Source organism: Hibiscus syriacus, unplaced genomic scaffold (genome assembly GCF_006381635.1).
Source record: "Hibiscus syriacus cultivar Baekdansim isolate YM2019G1 unplaced genomic scaffold, ASM638163v2 tig00112530_pilon, whole genome shotgun sequence".
Classification (NCBI taxonomy): domain Eukaryota; kingdom Viridiplantae; phylum Streptophyta; class Magnoliopsida; order Malvales; family Malvaceae; genus Hibiscus; species Hibiscus syriacus.
This window is the reverse complement of record NW_024063358.1, coordinates 342,963-362,276: the sequence shown is the minus strand read 5'-3', so window position 1 is coordinate 362,276 and position 19,314 is coordinate 342,963. Positions and strand designations below refer to the sequence as shown.

Genomic DNA, 19,314 nt, shown 5'->3' with positions numbered 1-19,314 from the left:
CTTTGTCCACTTTAACGCTTGTCAAATTCAACAGAAATTGGTATTCCTCGAGGGTTGGAGTCATGTCCTCTCGGTTGAATGTGAAACAACTATAGGCCGGATTCCAAAACTGTATTATGCTTCGTATGAGAACCGGGTCTACCTTCACGTATATCAGATGAAATATATCCCCATAAGTCTGTTGAAAAGCTTGCCTCTCAATAAGATTCCAACTTTCCCAAATGGTTTTCAATCCCTGAAGCTCATTCTGTTTTAAAGAAGCTGGTGCATAATCAGACAGATCCGACACGTAGTTCCCTGATAGACTATCTCCCTGCTCTTTCTGCTTGGCTTCGGACCAGTTCCTTACATCTGCTGGATTCACTTCTTTGTTTAGGAAACTCCTTTCCATCGTGAAAGTATTTCCACTTTATCGATACTCACAGATCAATCGCCTTTTCTAATGATATGTCTATGCAGTATGAAAAAAATAAACAAAACAAACGAAACAGTTAGTCAAAACAATTGCATAAATTTAACATAAAAAAGATAAGTAAAACGGGAAATAAATCTATTCTATTTATGTATTATCTACCCGAATAATATTCCTCAAAAAGGGTCCTACCCCAAACATGCTCTCTACCCTCCTAAATTAATTAAATTCTAATTGCACCTAAATTCTATTTCACATGCTTTAAAAGAATAAATCTATTCTACACACTCAAAAATAAATAAATAAAATAAAATAAAAAGGTTAGAGGGTTTCTCCATTGTGTACGCCTATTTTGGGTACCTATTGACGGACAGAGGTTCAGTATGACTCTACCTAGTGTGACCGTTCTATGGTTCACTATATGCATGGTTTCAGCTCTAACAGGAAAAAATGAACTCGAATTGTCCTTGATGTCAGTGCCCCCTTGGGCTACCAAACCCTCAATCCTCACCCATTACAGGTTTCAAACGGACCGAGTTCAATTCGAGGGGATTCACTGCCTTATACCCATACGAGGAATAAATTCCTACGAAGGTATAAGGTATGTATCCCATGGGTTATTTGCTAAAACTCATACGAAGAATAAATTCTTACGAGAGTAAAGACATCACCCTAACTAATTTGGATCGAAACTCATGTCTAGAGCTCATGTTATGCTAATGAAAGTGATGTGTGTGAGGAGAAACAAACAAACCTTTGACTCAAAAACAGGGAAAATAAAAATAAAAAAAACACCCAACGAGAACTAAGAAATATCTGAAAAAAAATGAAAACAATTAAAATGTTAGTATATAAAAATAAAGAGATAAAATAATACATAAAAATTCAATAAATAGATCATAGTTTTACTAAAGGTTCAAACTTATAATTTCCACCATAACGACCATATATAAGCGACCGACAGCCTGACTCTCTAGCTGTCCCCAGCAGAGTCGCCAAGCTGTCATAACCATTTTTTATAAAACTATTTTTTTATTATTTTTTAAAAAAACAATTATGACTTTAATTTAAAAAAATTAGAGATTATGGATTAATTAAAATTAAATTGAAAATGAGTCGCCATCGACCTTTGGGTTAGGTAGGTCGAATACCTAAAAAACGTTTTTAATTTAAAAAACAATTTTAAGGAAAATCATTTTTTATACAAATACAAGTCTGCGTTATCAGAAGAAAATTTAGGGGTTCGGAAGTCGGTTACGTCTGTGGAAAAGATAAACATCCACAACGCCCACAATCGGTACTTAGTCGCTTATATATCGTCATAAATGGTAGAACTTAAAGTTTGAATCAGAAGTAAAAATATGATCTATTTATTGAATATTTGTTAAAATAATAGAAATACTTCACTTGGTAAGAAATCTCAAGATTTGCAATCCTCCAACGGGAAAGCTATCTCATCTATTTCTTATCTATAAAGTATATTCTATCTTTGAATTACCACCAAATAAATTATGATCTATTTATTGAATATTAGTTAAAATAAAAGAAAAAACCCTTTTCTTGACAAGAAATCCCGAGATTTGCAATCCTCCGTCGGGAAAGCTACCTCGTCTATTTCTTACTTGTAAAGAATATTCTCTTTAAATTAAAAAATAATATCGAAAATTGACATAAAATGCATTTTATTTTTCCAAAACATACATCACTCATATTAAGATTCAATGAAGAAATAATAATAAAGATTAAAATTTAAATATTAAACAATATGAACATCAAATAAAAAATAGAATAACAATAAAAATAATTTCTATAAGCTTGTAAAAGGAAGAATTTGCATTTTTTTTATTCTTGTTTGAACGTCGTATTAGATTGTACCACTTCGATCAAGTGATACTCTCCACGCCCATTCTACAAATACGTGTTCTTGAAATACATTCGAATAACAACACATAAATGAGTAAAAATTAATAGCTAAATGCATATTTAAACATGTAAAGAGATTATAAAAATAAGAATATAAATTGAAATAGATAAATAAATATGCGCATAATATAACACAAAATAAAACATATTTAGTATATATATATACGTTATCTATAAAATAATGATTTATTACACAAAGTACTATGCGTGAGTTGTAGAAAATATAAGGGATATATATATATATATATATATATATATATAATATAAAATAAATATTACATCATGTTGACCAGATCTAAAGAAATAATCAGCCTTAAGATTATACAACAATGATGAGAAAGAACAAGGACCTGATAATAAATTTCAGAAAAGAAACATGCACTAGAATCAAATAAAACCAATACCAATAAGATTAAAATGGAGATCTACAAAATAATATGCACGAAATTAAATGACGTAAAAAATAAGAAACAACATGAAATAAGGACTGGAATGAAGCAAATCTAAACTCTAAGGCTCAAAATCAAATAATTACACAAAACATGTAAATGAGGACTAAAACGAACACTATACAAAACAAGCAACCAAAAATCTAAACACTTAGAAAATATAATACTAATCATATAGGATTAAAACGAAACAAGAAATAAATAAAGAGCTCAAAATAGAAAGATGAAATTTCATTAAGGATCATATTACAAACATTACAAAGCTAAAGGGATTTAAAATGTAATTTACCCCGAAAATGAAAAGAAAACGCGTGAGATTACAGAATTACGGTGACCTATTCTGATATTAACCCTAAATATAAAACACGTAGACCTCCCTTTAACCCTTAAACGGTGTCGTATTGATTAAAACCCAAAATAGGGTTTCATCTCTCCCTTTAACCATTTCATTTGCTCTTCTCAGCAAAATCACAAACAGAAAGAGAGAGTTCTCTCTGCTACAACCCTCACGCCGCCGTATGTGGCAAACCAAAGCCCCGGCCACCGCGAACGGTGGCCACGGGGTTAAACGCCATAAAAGCCCCTCCTCTCTTTCTTTCTCCTCTACTTTCCTAAAAACCCAACATAGAAACAGAGCCCCTTTTCCCACAACCAAACTAAAACAACTAAATCTTTACCTTCGAAACAAAAGGGGTTTGGTCCAGTGAAGCTCACGACGGTGATAGCTCGGAAGGTAAGACCTTTCGGTCTTTTTCTCTTTCTCTTTGCCTGGTTTTAATTTTTTTTTTCCTTTTTTCTTTTTTCATGTCCTCTTTCACGGATTACTCTTCTTTTCTCTTTTATGTTTGCTTCCATGTGGATTTCTGGTGAGATGATGATGATATCTAGGAAAAATAGGGGATGGGTCTCACTAACTTTGCATGATTACATCCCGATTTTTCGGGATTTCTTGTGTACTTGCTTGATTTTATTTGATTTTTTCTTTGAATCACTGACTGATGGATTATTTTTCATCCACTGTTGATGATGAACTTGACTTGAGAGATGCCCGGTGGCTTGGGTTGGCTCGATAGCAACTCACGCGGCTCAGGAATGACCGGTGAAGATCAACGTGCGGCTGGGGATTGGAATCTGGCTTGAGCGGCGGCTGTGTAGTTAGGGGATTAGGGTTGAAACCCTAAATATCTCCTGATCTGGACCATTGATTTAGGTCCAGATCCAACGGCTGGTGAGAGGGACGGCTGAAGCAGAGAAGGAGAAACCCTAGAGTTAGGGTTAGTTGCTGGGCCATCCAAGTGGGCTTCTGGTCATTGTACTGGGCCTGGAAAATGTTGTAATTGGGCTCATGGGTAGGTTAGCTGATCGGGCCTCAATAATTGGCCTGCAAAAATTGTATTAATATGTTAATAAAAATAAGCATAATAATAATAATAATAATAATAATAATAATAATTAGATAGAAAAGACCCGGACAAAAACGGGTGTCTACACCTTCATAACATAATCATAATCAACCATGTTACTTTACCACTAATATTAGAACGTTTAAACAATTACGGATTTAAAGTTCTAAATGACAATTTATCAACTTGATAATTGAACAACAGATCCTTTGCACAATCAATCAAGATAATAATTCTTAATAAAAACAGAATATATATAAATAGCAAAGAAGTAAAAGAACAATGAAAATTATTTAGATCTTATAATCCTTGAAGAACCAAAGTTTCAATTATCCTCGAGTTGGAACAAAAATATTTAGCTACTCATAATTGAAAGAAAACCAAAAGAAAATAAAGAAAACTTAATGTAAAACTTGATGTAAAACTAATGGCCCTAGCTCCCCTTTTATAAGGATTTTCCTATTCTAGATAAAGAAGTTTCCCTTAAAGAAAATCCCACAAAAATAGGAGTTTTAAATGCCCTCATCTTTTTCTAAATATAAGAATAATTCAAAAGAGTCTTCCAACTGTCATTAAATTCTTTTTTCCTTGTAAATTCGTAACCCTAATTTAGGGTTGTACAGATAAGGCGTTCCCACGCCTTAACTGAAGACTTCTTCTGCGATAGTTCATGATGAATAAGTTATGCCCACGCCTTACGCGAAAACCTCTTCTAGTCTTGCTAGCTTCTTGAATTCCGATTTTTCCTCCTTAATTAGAGAATTTTGTGAAGACCATGTTAATCATAAGATTTTGAACTTGTTTTATCTAAATCTTCAACCTAATCCACAAAATACAAAATATAATCAAAATCCATAATTTAATCAATTTTAGTTATTCAAATATAAAGAAAATATCATATAATATATGTCTAATATGCATCTTATCACAACTCGTCATAAAAAAAATCAACAGGAAAGAGTCAAACTGATAGGGCTCGAACGGTAATTGATTCGTGTGGCAATGAAGGCCTCCAATCTGTGCATGGCATTTTTGCTACTGCAGGCATGTCCTTGAGCCATGAATCCAGGGGCTTACCAGTCGAGTACACTATGAAACCGATCTCCCTCAGCTGTTCCGCAATCACGATGTTCCTTCCGTCAAGAACAAATGCCGGCCTTTGCATGTTGCCGTATATCCTCTTGAAGTCGGGCTGCTTAAATTAATCCCACTCTGTCAGAACTCAGAATGCAAATTCCATGAGCATCCTTGGTTGCCTCATAAGCGTCCCAGACACAGCTGACTTGTTTAACAGTTGTGGGGCCCATGGGCTGCAAGTGAAGAGGATGGTCCCAGTCGAACTTCTTCATCGAAAGACCCCGTTGGACCTGGTCCTCGGTGACCTGTGGATCATATATGCTCAACCGAGCTTTGTCTCCCATAAGCCCTTTGCATACATCGATGGCGGGGGTCTCCCTAGTATCACCGGTGTCCTTCTTAAAGGCAAACCCTAGAATAGCAATCTTCTTGTTTGAAACAGTGTTAAACATCGAGGAAACAACACGGTTGACAAATCGATTTTTCTGGTAGTCATTGATTTGATGACCTGCTTCCGGTGCTCTGCCACCTCAGGCAGGCCATTGCACTCACAGATGTAAACCAGATTTAGAATATCCTTCTGGAAGCAGGATCCACCAAAACCGACACTAGCATTCAAAAATTTGGGTCCAATCCTCGTGTCCTTACCAACAGCATACGAGACTTGCGTAACATCAGCCCCGGTTGCCTCACAAAGCGCGGACATGGCATTTACCGATGAGATCCTCTGAGTCAAGAAAGCATTGCAGCAAGCTTGGAAAGCTCTGCGGACCAAAGACTGGTGCTAAGAATTCTCTCCTCAGGGACCCAATGAGCATAAACACCCTTCAATGCTTGGACAGCCTCATTGCCTTCTGGGGTTTCCCGGCCTCCGATAAGAACACGATCAGGGTTAAAAAGATCTTGAATTGCAGTTCCCTCAGCAAGAAATTCTGGGTTTGAAAGGATTTGGAACTTCATTCCCTTGCTGTTGTGGGTGAGGATCTTTTCAATTGCCTCGGCAGTTTTGACAGGGACCGTTGACTTGTCACCAACAATCTTGTCGGATATCGATACATCCGCAATCATAAGTGCAGCACTTTCCCAATATGTGAGGTCCGCAGCTTTGCCAGCTCCTAGCCCGCTAGTCTTGGTGGGGGTGTTGACTGAGACAAAGACTATATCAGCCTCTCGCACATGTTCCTCTACATCAGTGCTAAAGAAAAGGTTCTTGCCACGACATTGTTTCACAACATCGTCAAGACCAGGCTCATAGATAGGGAGCTGGTCACTGTTCCAGGCAGCAATCCTAGGTACAGAGATATCGACAACAGCCACTTCAATATCCGGACATTTAAGCGCGATCACAGCCATCGTAGGCCCACCAACATAACCAGCTCCAATGCAACAGACCTTCATTTTCTTGGTATACAACAACCTGAAAAGGAGAAGCAACTACTCAAATAACATAATAGAGGAAGCCATTCCTGAATCTACCCAAATCGAAAATCAAGAAGAAACAACAAGATCCATATGGCGAGTTGTAATCATCACATTTTCAAGTGCTTCTCTAAACATGAAAACTAACCCATGCTCTAATAATGCCTAAACTGACTATCTTAGACAATGTTACTCGGACGCATTGATGCACCGACAACTATCTCTGGTTACATTTTAAATTTAATTAACATATCAGTAAAACAAAGGATCCAGAAAATTCGGAGAGAAACTAATGAAATCAATACAATTCAATTCAGATCCATCGGACTTAATTTAAAGTCCATACAATTTCCAAATTAATAGAAAATTAGTGTGTATTTCCCCTTCATGAGTTGGCAATTAATCCATACAATTTTTGTCACCTTTTATATTATTAATATATTCATACAATTTTTGCTATGTATATCAAATCATGGCTTCTTATAAAAAAAATCAGGACTTTTTTTATTTTATTTTAAATATCATCTGACAAAAAATAGTTTTGAGACTAATATTTTTCATAGAATATTTTTCGTATTAACATTATTCTTCTATTAATCTATGATAAGTAAAAGATAATATTTATTCAAAGATAAGTTTCAATCATTTGACATTCAACGCTTACACCGCTGATATCATCTGACCCAAAAAAAAAGCCATATGTAATCTTCAAAACGAAGAATGAACTTTGCTTGGGGACTGGGGAAAAAGATTTGATTGCAATTGAAGACATTTTAAGTGTAATAATAACAATAGTAAATAAGAAAGAAAATGGGTCTGACGATGATGATGGATCATTATTTTGACAACATGGTAGAAAAATAGTGCTTTCATATAATAAAAAGGAGAAATGCAATTTGTACTACCATTTACATCATTATATACGTTAACCTAGGTATGGTATCAAAATTAGCTATTAATGTGTGTTGGAATAGTTATTTTATTTCTTATTTGGTTACTCTGTAAGATATTACAAAGTTTATGTTATCGTAGTTTATGAATCAGCCACAATTTATTTATCACACCTATGAACGAATCAGTAAATGTTATGGTTTATGTAACTGCAGGACCTCTGGTCCCTTCTGATCCATCTAGGAAGCTAGTTCTGGTTAATGTGATCGTAGCTTTAGATCCTGCTGGGAACCAACTAGACATGCAATCTGCAGTCATGCATGAGATACGACATGTTCTCGGCCCTGCTCATATTCTATAAGAGTGACATGTTCTGCCATTTTATTTATATATTCTATAAGTAGAAGCTTCCTCCTTCCACCATGTTATGTTATTAACTTAAAATTCCTCTGCTTTGAACAGCCCATTGTTTCCAATCACTCGGTCTTAAATCAATATTTAGAAAGCAAGATATGGTCCACATTGAAAATGACAGTTTGTGCAGAAAGTTAAATACAAAGAACTGTTTATATTTATTGATTAAAATGAATACACCATACCTCTAATGTACAAACTTATGAACATGCAAGAAAATGATGTTACTTGAGCCAGGAGTGCAAGGGGATTTGAATTATTTCCAGTTGAAAGTCATGTTGCTCGAACTCTTCATTTCTCTTGAAGCATTCATGTTCCATGCTCACGTCTAACACTTAAATATAGAATCTCCAATGATCTTGTGAATCCGAATAACATATGTTGAATGAATCCACCATGAAAAGCACAGTGAAGGCTGAACATATTATTATCACATCCCTACTTCATTTACTTCCCTGTGCCTGGTCTCGGATGCCAAGCTTTCCACCATTCATTTCCAATCAAGCATGTCTAATAGCCACAATACCTCTTCTCTAGAATTGGCAGCATCACAAAAGTCCAGCTCGATGCTGAAAACATCCATGACACCGTCGTTTCCATCTTCTGTGAAGAGCAAGGAGATCCATGCCCGGATTCCCGAAATAAAGGGATAATTGGGAGAGAAGACAAGGTAGTCGAAAGCTAGAGCCCTGGAAGCTGTACGATCTATGTAATCAAACAGCGATTTATTAATTATACAAGCAACTTTATTCGAGTCCTTCCGCCCCACAAGCACTGAAACACTCACAGTCTGGCTCCAAGGAACGGTGAAACTTGGGTCAACAGGTAAGATCATCTTGTACTCGGGACTCTCGAGATGAAACTTGAGCATGTCGCAAATTCCAGCCGGTAGGATCTTGATTCCTCCCGGGAGGACAGGACCAGGGACAACATCAGAGAAAATCAATTTATCTTCACTCCAAATGTCAATGTAGAACTCCAAGTCATCGAAGGAAAGTCTTGGAGGGAGAAGTGATCGCTGATGCTGTCGTTTATAGAATGATTGATACAGTTTATAATAGGTCACAGTAGGAGGATTGGGCCGTTTGCAAATCGAAGGCCATCTCTTTGCACATACACATTTCCAAAAGTAATCATCTTTAGCTATGCGTCTCCAATGCTTACAAACCACCATACAAGCTGCAAGGTCTACACCATCTAAAAAGGGAAAAACAACCTTCAAAACTTCTTCTAATGACATTTTCGGATAGCAAAATGACCATCAGACGCCGGATGATGATAGTTTGCTCCAGCAAATCGGAAAAGGTGTAAAAGAACTAAAAACTGAGTAGTTGAGGGCTTCCTGTGAAAGCAATAAAATTAAGTTTTAAATGTCAAAGCATCAATGGATCGATATTAAGCTCAAAACATGAATGTTGCACATACTTTTGTGCAGCAAGATGTCCGTATTATGGAGCCTGAAACATCAAATGATGCATTCAAAAGAAAAGATGATATATTGGGTATTGCAACCGTTTTCAAAACTAAAACATTCTTTCAGGAAACAAGGTCTGTCCTAAACAAATCAGTGAAAGGATAAGAAAGACAAATTCTCTTCCGGAACAGCGTATTGTACTTGAAAACAACCTGACCTGGTCAACAACCTCTCAATGCAAATGGAACTTGTACAATGTCAACTTCATAGACACCGAAGCATAAATCTATGGTCTTAGACCCGACTCAATTGCCTTCACCACTGGCCAGATACATCATGCACAAATGCACAGAGCAAAGCACACACATAAAGTGATTTTAAAGCATTCAATTTACCGAAACCAACACTTCAATGACATGATAAATCGCCAATCCAGGGTAGAGCACAATTACTCTAAACCAATTCGGGGTTGAGCACGATTATTCAACGCCATATAATTCCTTTCTAGCTCTACAATTCACAACAGTAAACCTCAAAAAATCAGGAAATTCAGAGCTTAAATTTTCCAGCAGAACCCAAGTTTACTTCAAACAACTAAAACAAAACCAAAATTCAAATTCCACCCATATTCATAAATATAACCCTAGAAATAGTAATTCGAGAGGCAAAAAAAACATAGTTTTTGACTAAATGTAAAACAGACCCAGAAACAAAAACAAACCCTACTATTACATGATATGTAAAAGATCCAAACTTTCTAATTCATCCGCGAAATTTTCACAAAAAAAGAACGAAAAATGGAGAAAAAAATAGAAATCAACAAACCACAGATCGAGAAAAAGAATGGCAACGAAGCTAGGAGGAGATTCGCAACAAATTAACTAGTAAGAGTTACATGTTACCTGATTTATTGGCGGAATTTGGAGAGATATTTCAGGAGATGTGATTTTTGGTCTCTAATTATTTATATTACTGTTAAGGCGTTGAAAACCCCCCCGAAGGTTAGAGAAAAAGAAGTAACAGAAAGACCAAACAAATAATTTAAGGGAGAGAGAGAGGCTGCAGGTTAGAAAAAGAGACAAAGCCCCCACCAAAAGAAATACTTTGCTTGTGGATTAGCATTAATCAAAGCGTAAACTGTTGGATTGGTCATTTAACTTCTATATTTTTACATTGTTGTTTATCAAATTAAAAATATTATATTTAAGTCACTTACACTATCAATTTATTAAATTTTAGACACTTATGTTATCGATTATTACATTTTGATCACTGATGCACCTCCTCATTTTAGTTTGATGATGTGACATCTTAATTAAAAAAAGATTAATTTTTAATTTTACTCCTAAAATTCAAATAAAAAATATTAATTTAATCGCAAACTTTAGACAAAATATTAATTAATCACAAGTTTCGTTTTCCCATTATTTGAGTTCAAAGTTAGATCTGTAATTATGTATGTACTCGATAATTGTTCAAATTCAATTAGCATAGTTTAACACAAAGTGCAATTTATCGTACAAAGTATTAACCAGAAATCAATAGGATAGCACTGGAAATGAATAATGACCTCAAATTGTTCCTATAAATCAGATGGCGAGCTCTCAGTTCAGCACGAGGATATGGGGAAACCGCATGTCGCCGAAAACTGCTTACTTCAGCTAGTTTCGGTTCCCGATGGGCTGGAAGATGGGGAAGCCAGGAAGCAGATAGGGAAGTCAACTGAAAGATTAGGCCAGGTTATGCCTGGACACCTGAAGAAGTTGATTCACAAGATTAATGCATCGGATGAAGACAAGATTTCGTGTGTTTTAGCTGATTTAAGCATCGGGTTTGTAATCGATGTTGCGGTGGAGATGGGGGTTCCGACAGCCGCATTTTGGCCGGCTTCGGTGTTCCAACTAGTGGTGCTTCTTAGTAACCCAAAGTATATTGACGATGGATTGATTGATGAAAATGGTATGACCATGTCTTTATTTTAACTGGTCTGTAGTACTGTTGGATACTGGTAATGGAGAAAATAAATATTGATGTGTTTTGCAGGCACTCCACTTGTGAAAGATAAAATGTTTCAGTTGTCGCCTATGATGCCTGTTATACACCCAGCCAACTTTCTATGGCTTAACATGGATACCTCTCCTTCAACACAGAAAATCATATTCCATACCTTATGGGGGAACAACTAAGCTGTTGAAACAGCAGATTGGATAGTTTGCAACTCAAGTTTGGAATTGGACCCTGAAGGGTTCAACTTGGTTCCCAAACCCGCTTCCAGCCTACGATCGGCTCGGAAACTTGTTGGGGAATTTCTGGCCCGAGGATCCAACTTGTTTGCAGTGGCTCGATCAGCAATCGCCTGCTTCAGTCATATATGTTGCATTCGGTAGCTTCACGGTTTTTGACGAAATCCAGTTCCAGGAGCTGGCTCTGGGGCTTGAACTCACCAACAGGCCATTTCTTTGGGTCGTCAGAGAAGATATCACAAAGGGTAAACACCGTGTTTACCCACAGGGGTTTATCGAACGAGTGGGAGATCGAGGTAGGATGGTGAGTTGGGCACCGCAAGGAGCAGTGTTGGAACATTCTTCGATCGCTTGCTTTTTAAGTCACTGCGGGTGGAATTCCACCATTGAAGGCGTAAGCAATGGGGTTCCCTTCTTGTGCTGGCCTTACTTTGGAGACCAGTTCCTGAACGAGAGCTACATCTGCGACATCTGGAAGATCGGACTGAAGTTCGAAAGCGACGAAAGAGGGGTCATCGGAAAAGAAGAGATTAAAAGCAAGGTGGAACAATTGGTCGGTGATGATGATTCCAGAACAAGAGCTGTTGAACTGAAGCAAAGGGTTACCAAAAGTGTCGGCGAAGATGGAAGTTCTGATCAGATGTTGAAAGATTTTGTTGAGTGGTTGAAATCATAGATAGCAACAACTACTTCAGAAATATTAAGAAATCGAAACTAGTGAAGGAAACAATCATGGTGGTTGACAATAAGCTTCCTTTTCTATGTGCTCACAATTGTGACTTCTTTGGTTCATTGAAACCAGCAATTTATATGTTCCAAGGGTTTCTAGGATTTCCTCAAAGAACTTGAAATTTTCACTTTCATCAGACACTCATGTTTTAAATTATTAATGAAATTTAATGTTACCGATTAATTGGTCAACAACTCAGTTAGAATTTATTTAATCACCCTTTCATTTACATATTATTTAAATCTTAATTTGAGTTTAATTTCAACTGTTAACTATGTGAATCATGTTCTTAAATGGTCATATATGTGAATCATGTTCTTAAATTTTGTATTATATTATGTTTTATATAATTAATTATTATGATTTCATTTAAAAAAGAATTAAATACTATATTGTGATTCATTTAAAGAAGAATTAAAAAATAAGGTTAGAAGGACTTGCCGTTGCCGACATTAATGTGATTATTGAATTGTACTCTGTACAATAACTAAGGGTTTCTCACGCTCTAAGTAGCGGTTTGCTGTCTCTTTTGCTTTGTCTTGTTTGAAGGTGTGGGTTGTTTCTCTGTTAGTTAACTATTGAAAGAAAGTATAGAAAACGTGTAAACTTGTATATTTCAGAAGCTTACAATTACACAGCAAAGGTAGCTATTTAAAGAACCAAAGGAGAGCTATTCTAACTACCACAGAGCTGTTGCAACAGCTTAACCAACTCGGGTACACGTGCCAAATATGAGAAAAATAACTGCCCAACACTGCTATACTCTAACAGTGCCTTGATGACGGATGCGTTGCTGGATGAACGGCAGCATCTTACGCTGTCTGAAGCGGGAGGCAGCGGTTATCGAACCTCTTGTGTCTTCAGCCGCAAGCCCCCTGACTCTTCTAAATGGCTTGTAATGCGATTGCTTACCCCTCGTCCTTACAACAGGGAGGCCCTCATTCAGACTCTTTCTAGTGCATGGTGGTTATCTCCTAATACGTCCATTGTTCCGTTGGATGATCGTCTATCGATCATAAAATTTAGCACTGAACGGGAACGGGAACGACAACGGATATTCCATGGTGGTTTACTGGCTTTTATGGGGCATTGATCACTACTCATCACCCACATTCCTGGTCCCTTCTTCGGCATTTAGCGAGCCAATTATCACTCCCTTGGCTTTGCGCGGGTGATTTTAATGAGATTATGTGGTCAACAGAAAAATAGGGTTCTTGTCTCCGTCGGGCTGGTCAGATGGCATCTTTCCGGGATTGTTTGGAGGATTGTGAATTACAGGATCTGGGGTATTTTGGTCGTTGGTACACATGGGAGTGTGGTAGGACGGTCCAAACCAATGTACGTGAGCGATTGGATCGGGCAGTTTGTACATCTACTTGGCGGAACATGTTCTCGGATACTCAGGTTTACCACCTTGATAATTCTACTTCGGATCATTGGCCTTTGTTGATTAATACGGATTGTTGGCGCATGCCTGGATCTGGCAACCGTGGTCCGAAGTTGTTCCGATATGAGGCTAACAATGCTACTGATCCGAATTTTGTCCAGCTAGTACAATCGGGCTGGTCTTCTACGAATCTCCCTGTACCTCAGCGTTTATCAACTTTGGGTGTTTCTCTTGGACAATGGCAACACAATCGTATTGTTGATCAACGTAGGCAATCACAGACTCTTTCCCACCGACTACAGATTCTGCGGTCTCAGCCAGCTTCTAATGATTCTTTATCTGCAATTTCTCAGTTGCAATCTGAACTCAACCAATTACTGACGAGTGAGGAAATTTATTGGTGTCAACGGAGGCATGTCAATTGGCTTCGGCTGGGGGATCGGAATACCTTACTTTCATGCGTCAGCTTCCATTCGACGTCGCCAGTACACTATAGCCTACATTACGGATTCATTAGGTGTTGATAATTATGATGACGCCCATATCCTTTGGTGCTTTACTGATTATTTTCAGGATCTTTTCTCTAGGACTCCTTTGTCGCCGTGTGATGCAATTCTCCAGGGTATCTCCCCTTGCATTTCTGCTGATCATAATAATGCTCTTATCCGGCCCTTCACAGCCGATGAAATAAAAGTTGCTGTGTTTCAGATGCCCCTGCTCAAGGCCCCAGGTCCAGACGGGTTTCATGCGTCTTTCTATCAATCTTTTTTGGGGGAGGTGGGTACTGATATCACCAATTACTGTCATGAAATCTTAAATGGTGAAGCTGATCTCATGAGCATCAATCTCACAACAATTGTTCTGATTCTGAAAGTACAGGGTGCCCATATTGTTCAGGAGTTTCGCCTCATCAGCTTGTGCAACGTAATTTACAAGATAGTGTCGAAAGTCTTGGTGAACTGTTTTAAACATGTGCTGGATGCCTGTATAGATGAATGTCAGATTGCCTTTGTTCCCGGGCGTTTAATTACGGATAATGCTCTTATTGCTGCGGAGGCTCTTGACACCTATTGGTGTCGTCGATCTGGTCGAAAAGGATTCTTTGCCCTGAAGCTTGACATGAGCAAGGCCTATGATAGGGTGGGTTGGGATTTTCTGGAACAAATCCTTTGTCAGTTTGGGTTTCATGACCGCTGGGTCTCTCTGCTGATGCGTTGTGTTCGGTCCGTCACTTACCAAGTTCGCATTAATGGCCAACTCTCGCAGGTGATTCAACCTCATTGTGGTCTTCGCCAGGGGATCCGCTTTCCCCTTATTTCTGTTTTGTATGGAGGGATTGTCATCTCTGCTGCGGAAATCATTTCATTCGGGTCAATATCCAGGTGGCCGTTTAAGTCGGGGTGGCCCTGCTATCCACCACCTTCTTTTCGCGGATGACTGTCTGTTGTATGGTCGGGCTCTCCATGCTGATGCTGCTTGCTTGCTCTCCCATATACGGAAGTTCCAAGCTTGCTCCGGCCAGCGGGTGAACTTTGCTAAATCGAAGATATTTTACAGTGCTAATACGGATCCACGCAATGTCGCGCTTTTCTGGCCAGCTTTTTCGGGGTTTCGACTGCTAATGACTTTGAACGCTACTTGGGGTTCCCGTCAGTGATTAACCGTAATCGTAGCCACACTTTTCGGTTTCTTAAAGAGCGTCTCCTTGAACGAGTGAATAATGCTTCGATCAAACACCTTTCTCAAGGAGGCAAACTGGTTATGATCAAATCGGTCCTGCAAGTTTTGCCGTCCTACCAAATGAGTTTGTATGCTCTTTGGAAGACTTTGTGCCGTGATTTAAATGCAGTGACTGCGCGGTTCTAGTGGCGAAACAATTTTGAACATGGCGGGATTAATTGGCTTGGGTTGCCTTTGCTCCGACTGCCCAAAGCACGGGGTGGTCTTGGTATCCGGTACTTGGAACTTTTCAACCAGGCCTTCCTTTGTAAGCGACTTCTCCATGACACTTCCTCCCTGGTGGCACGGGTCTTACGGACGAAATATTTCCCGGATGGTGTTTTTTTAACATCTGCTTTTGGTTCACAACCTTCGTACCCCTGGCTTAGTCTTTGGGGGATAAGGGATACGCTAAAAGCTGATCTTCTATCGCAGATTGTGAATGGGTTGACAACGAGTGTTTTTACGGAGTATTGGGTTCCTAATTGGGCTCCTCTTGATTTATACAATATCTATGCGGATCCCAGCCGCATTTCAAGAGTTTCAGATTTGATTGATTCTTCTTCTGGTCAGTAGAGGATTGGTCTGCTTAGAGAGTTATTTCCTCCTGGAGTTGTTCATACGATCATGTCCATTCCTCTTTCATCGGTTAGGTGGCAGATCGGCAGGTTTGGAGATTGGAATCTCATGGTCATTTCACTGTCCGTAGTGCATATCGCCATCTGCTTTGCTTGGATGAGAATATGGAGGTTAGCTCTGCCAGGGATAGTGCATTTTATCGGCTGCTGTGGTCTCAAGTGGTGCCAGCGAAGATTCAGGTCTGCCTCTGGAGGATCTTTCGTTACATGCTCCCATGTTTTGAAAATCTGTTTCTGAAGCATGTGGCTCCTTCTCCGCTTTGTTTTCGATGTGAAACCGGCTCTGAGTCTATCCTTCATGCTATTCGGGATTGCCCTAAGGTGCAGTCGGTGTGGGACCTTTTTGGTTGGGGACATATGTTAACGCTGGATGTCCATAATACCCGAGAATGACTTCACATGATGACGAAACTTCTGCCGGTGGAAGCCATTCCATGTGTATTGGTGCTTTTATGGGCGTTATGGGGTGCACGCAACCGTCACTTGCATCAAGGTCGAATATCCTCGGATGTAGAAATTCACCGCTTTGTCATGGCTTATCTCTCGGAAGCGTGTATTGCCCCCTCAGTACCTGATGTGGCTCGGATGCCGGTAACCATGGTCTGGCATCCTCCTCCCCCAAATTGCTTCAAAGTAAACTTTGATGGTTCTTTTGATAGGGACTCGGGTAAGGGTGCCATTGGTGTAGTTTTGCGGGATCCTACAGGGGGTTTTGTATCAGCGGTGGCTCGGTTTATTCACTTGCGATGGATGCTTTCCATGTGGAGACATTAGCGTGTTTGGAAGGTGTTATTCTTGCCCATGAGTCGGGGGGGCGAAGGTTTGTGATCGAAGGTGACTCTCTCTCGGTTGTTAACAGAGCGGGGAACTCTACTATAGACTACTCATTTGGGGACCCTCTTATCGACCAAATTCACCAAGCTGTGAGCCTGTTTGATCACTGCTCGTTTTAACATGTTGGTCGCTCGGGTAATGCAGTGGCTCACGGTTTTGCTCGGGAAGGCTTCATGTCGGGTTCTCAAATAAATGGGATTCGCAACCCCCAGCTTTTGCCACCAGGTTGCTGGAAATTGATCGTCCATCCTCTTCTGGCTGTGTTCCATAGCTGAGATGAATTGTATGTTTATGGTTCCCTTATACGTACTGTTTGTTTGCATGGTAATAATATTATGCACGTTTTTCCTCAAAAAAATTTATTTAATAAGCTGTATTTAATAATAAGTTGATATTTTATTATAGACAAGTAGTTTTATGTTCTTTCAAAAAAAAATAAAAAAAAAAAGTAGTTTTTTGTGGAGAAGGAGCTGTGGTGGTCGTTTATTCGTGGGACCATTAAAGGCTTGGACTCTCCTTAGATTTCTTCCGCCAGGTATCTTTCTTTCATATGTATTAGGAGTATTCAAACCATTAATTCAATCATCGATCAATTGAATTTTTATTAACTGAATTTTTTTAATCTTTAATTAAATTAAACTTTTTTTAAAATGTTGACGAACTAAATAAAGTTTAATTAATTAGTTCGATAATTGAAATAACAAAAATTAACGAACTGAATTGAGTTTTCTATAAAATTCTTTTAGTATACCTGTCGTAACCGGTTTTCGTCCGGGCACGAAATATTTACTTGACGGGAAAAGTGATGTGAATAAATGGTTTTGAAAATAATTTGGGAGTCACCATCGGCCTTTTGGGTCAGGTAGGTCGAATACCTAAAAATATATTTTAAAAGAGTTTTTTAAAAAAAATTAAAAGATAAACTGATCTGCGTTTTAACCAAAAATTCGTTCTTTTTAATAATAAAAAGAGATTCGTGGTCGGTTACGTTTAGGGAAGGATTAGCACCCCTACAACGCCCAAAATTGGTACTTTTTAATTATAAATTATCTCTATTATTAGAAATTTAAAAATTCAAAATATATTTAATTCATAATTATGTTATTTCAAATAATTTAAAGAAAATATATTAATATGTATAAAATATTTATTTATTTAAAAATATCAGAAAAGGGCTTCTAGGTGCTTTAAGACAGCTCTTTTCTTCGATATTAATAAATAACTAAAAATACATTTTTTCTAAAAAAATAATTAATATATAATTTATAAAAAACAAGATATTTATTTATTTAAGAATATCAGAAAAGAACTTCTAGGTGCTTTAAGACAGCTCTTTTCTTCGATATTAATAAATAAATATTAAAAATGTAATAAATTTTCATAAAAATGATTTAAATAAATTATAATTTTTATAATATTTAATATAAATATATTTATAAGACTAAGATAATAATAAAATAATAACTAAAGCCATAATTAAAATATAAAAGTGATAACAAAATAATATTGTAATTAAATAATGATCAAAATAAAAGAAATTAAAATTATAAAACTAAATATAAAGTATCAAAAAAAAAGATAATAATTTGAAATATTATGAAAGATAATGGTTAATAGTGTAATTTAACCTAATTAATTAATACGGGATTAAAATAAAAAATACTAAACTATAAGGGACTAAATTTGATATTTACCTAAATATATTATTTAATACTGGTAAGGACTAAAACATAATAAAATAAAATTCAAAAACTGAATTAAAATGTTCAGAAATTAATTTCAGTGACTAAAATGAATAATTATAAAACTTGGATGGCTACGGAAATGGTTTAGCCATGCGCGAAATTACAGATATACCCCTCCCAAAACGACGTCGTTTGAGGAGGGGTATAAATCCCCAAACGGCTGGCCCGAAGGGCCAGCTCTCTCATTCTCCTTTCTCCCTTATCTCTCTCAAACGAGAGAAATTTTTTTCTCTCGCTTCTCTCTAAGTTTCCCTCGCCGGAGGGAAACCGGCCACCGTTGGCCACCTTGTTCCGGCTCCAATCGCCGCCGCCGGCCGCCGTCTCTGGTGGCCGGAGATTACCAAATTACACCAAATTAAGGATTTGAGCTCCTAAAGGCCAAATCCGACCTCCTCTTACTCTAAATCTCCTTAGATCGACCTAGATCTAAAGTTTTTTTTACCTTTGACTCTCGGCTTTCCGACGGCACGAGGAGGCTCCGATGACTGCAGTTTCCTCGGTAAGTTTCTCTCTTCTCTTTTCTTTCGATATTTGGCTGTTGGGTTGTTCTGTGTTGGCTTGTTGTGGTTATCCCTTCCTTTCATTTTTTTTTGTTTTCTGTCCTCTGTCTCCCCTT

General features: G+C 37.8%; 1 protein-coding gene and 2 pseudogenes across 2 annotated transcripts; 1 reads left to right on the top strand and 2 right to left on the bottom strand.

Annotated features, from left to right (window-relative positions):
- Positions 1-5,148: 5,148 nt before the first annotated feature.
- LOC120181735 lies at positions 5,149-6,673 on the bottom strand (annotated as a pseudogene).
- Positions 6,674-8,242: 1,569 nt separating this feature from the next.
- LOC120181717 (F-box protein At5g39250-like) lies at positions 8,243-10,416 on the bottom strand. Of its 2 annotated transcripts, none has more exons than XM_039186804.1 (2): positions 10,305-10,416; positions 8,243-9,330 (listed from the first exon to the last, which is right to left on the bottom strand). In XM_039186804.1, the coding sequence occupies exon 2, from the start codon at positions 9,226-9,228 to the stop codon at positions 8,479-8,481; it is 750 nt and encodes a 249-aa protein (XP_039042735.1). In that variant the 5' UTR covers positions 9,229-9,330; positions 10,305-10,416; the 3' UTR covers positions 8,243-8,478. The 2 variants fall into 2 exon arrangements, with proteins under 2 accessions (XP_039042735.1, XP_039042734.1); XM_039186803.1 differs by lacking the exon at positions 10,305-10,416 and adding an exon at positions 9,414-9,587.
- Positions 10,417-10,967: 551 nt separating this feature from the next.
- Positions 10,968-12,365, top strand: LOC120181734 (annotated as a pseudogene).
- The last annotated feature ends 6,949 nt before the right edge of the window (positions 12,366-19,314 follow it).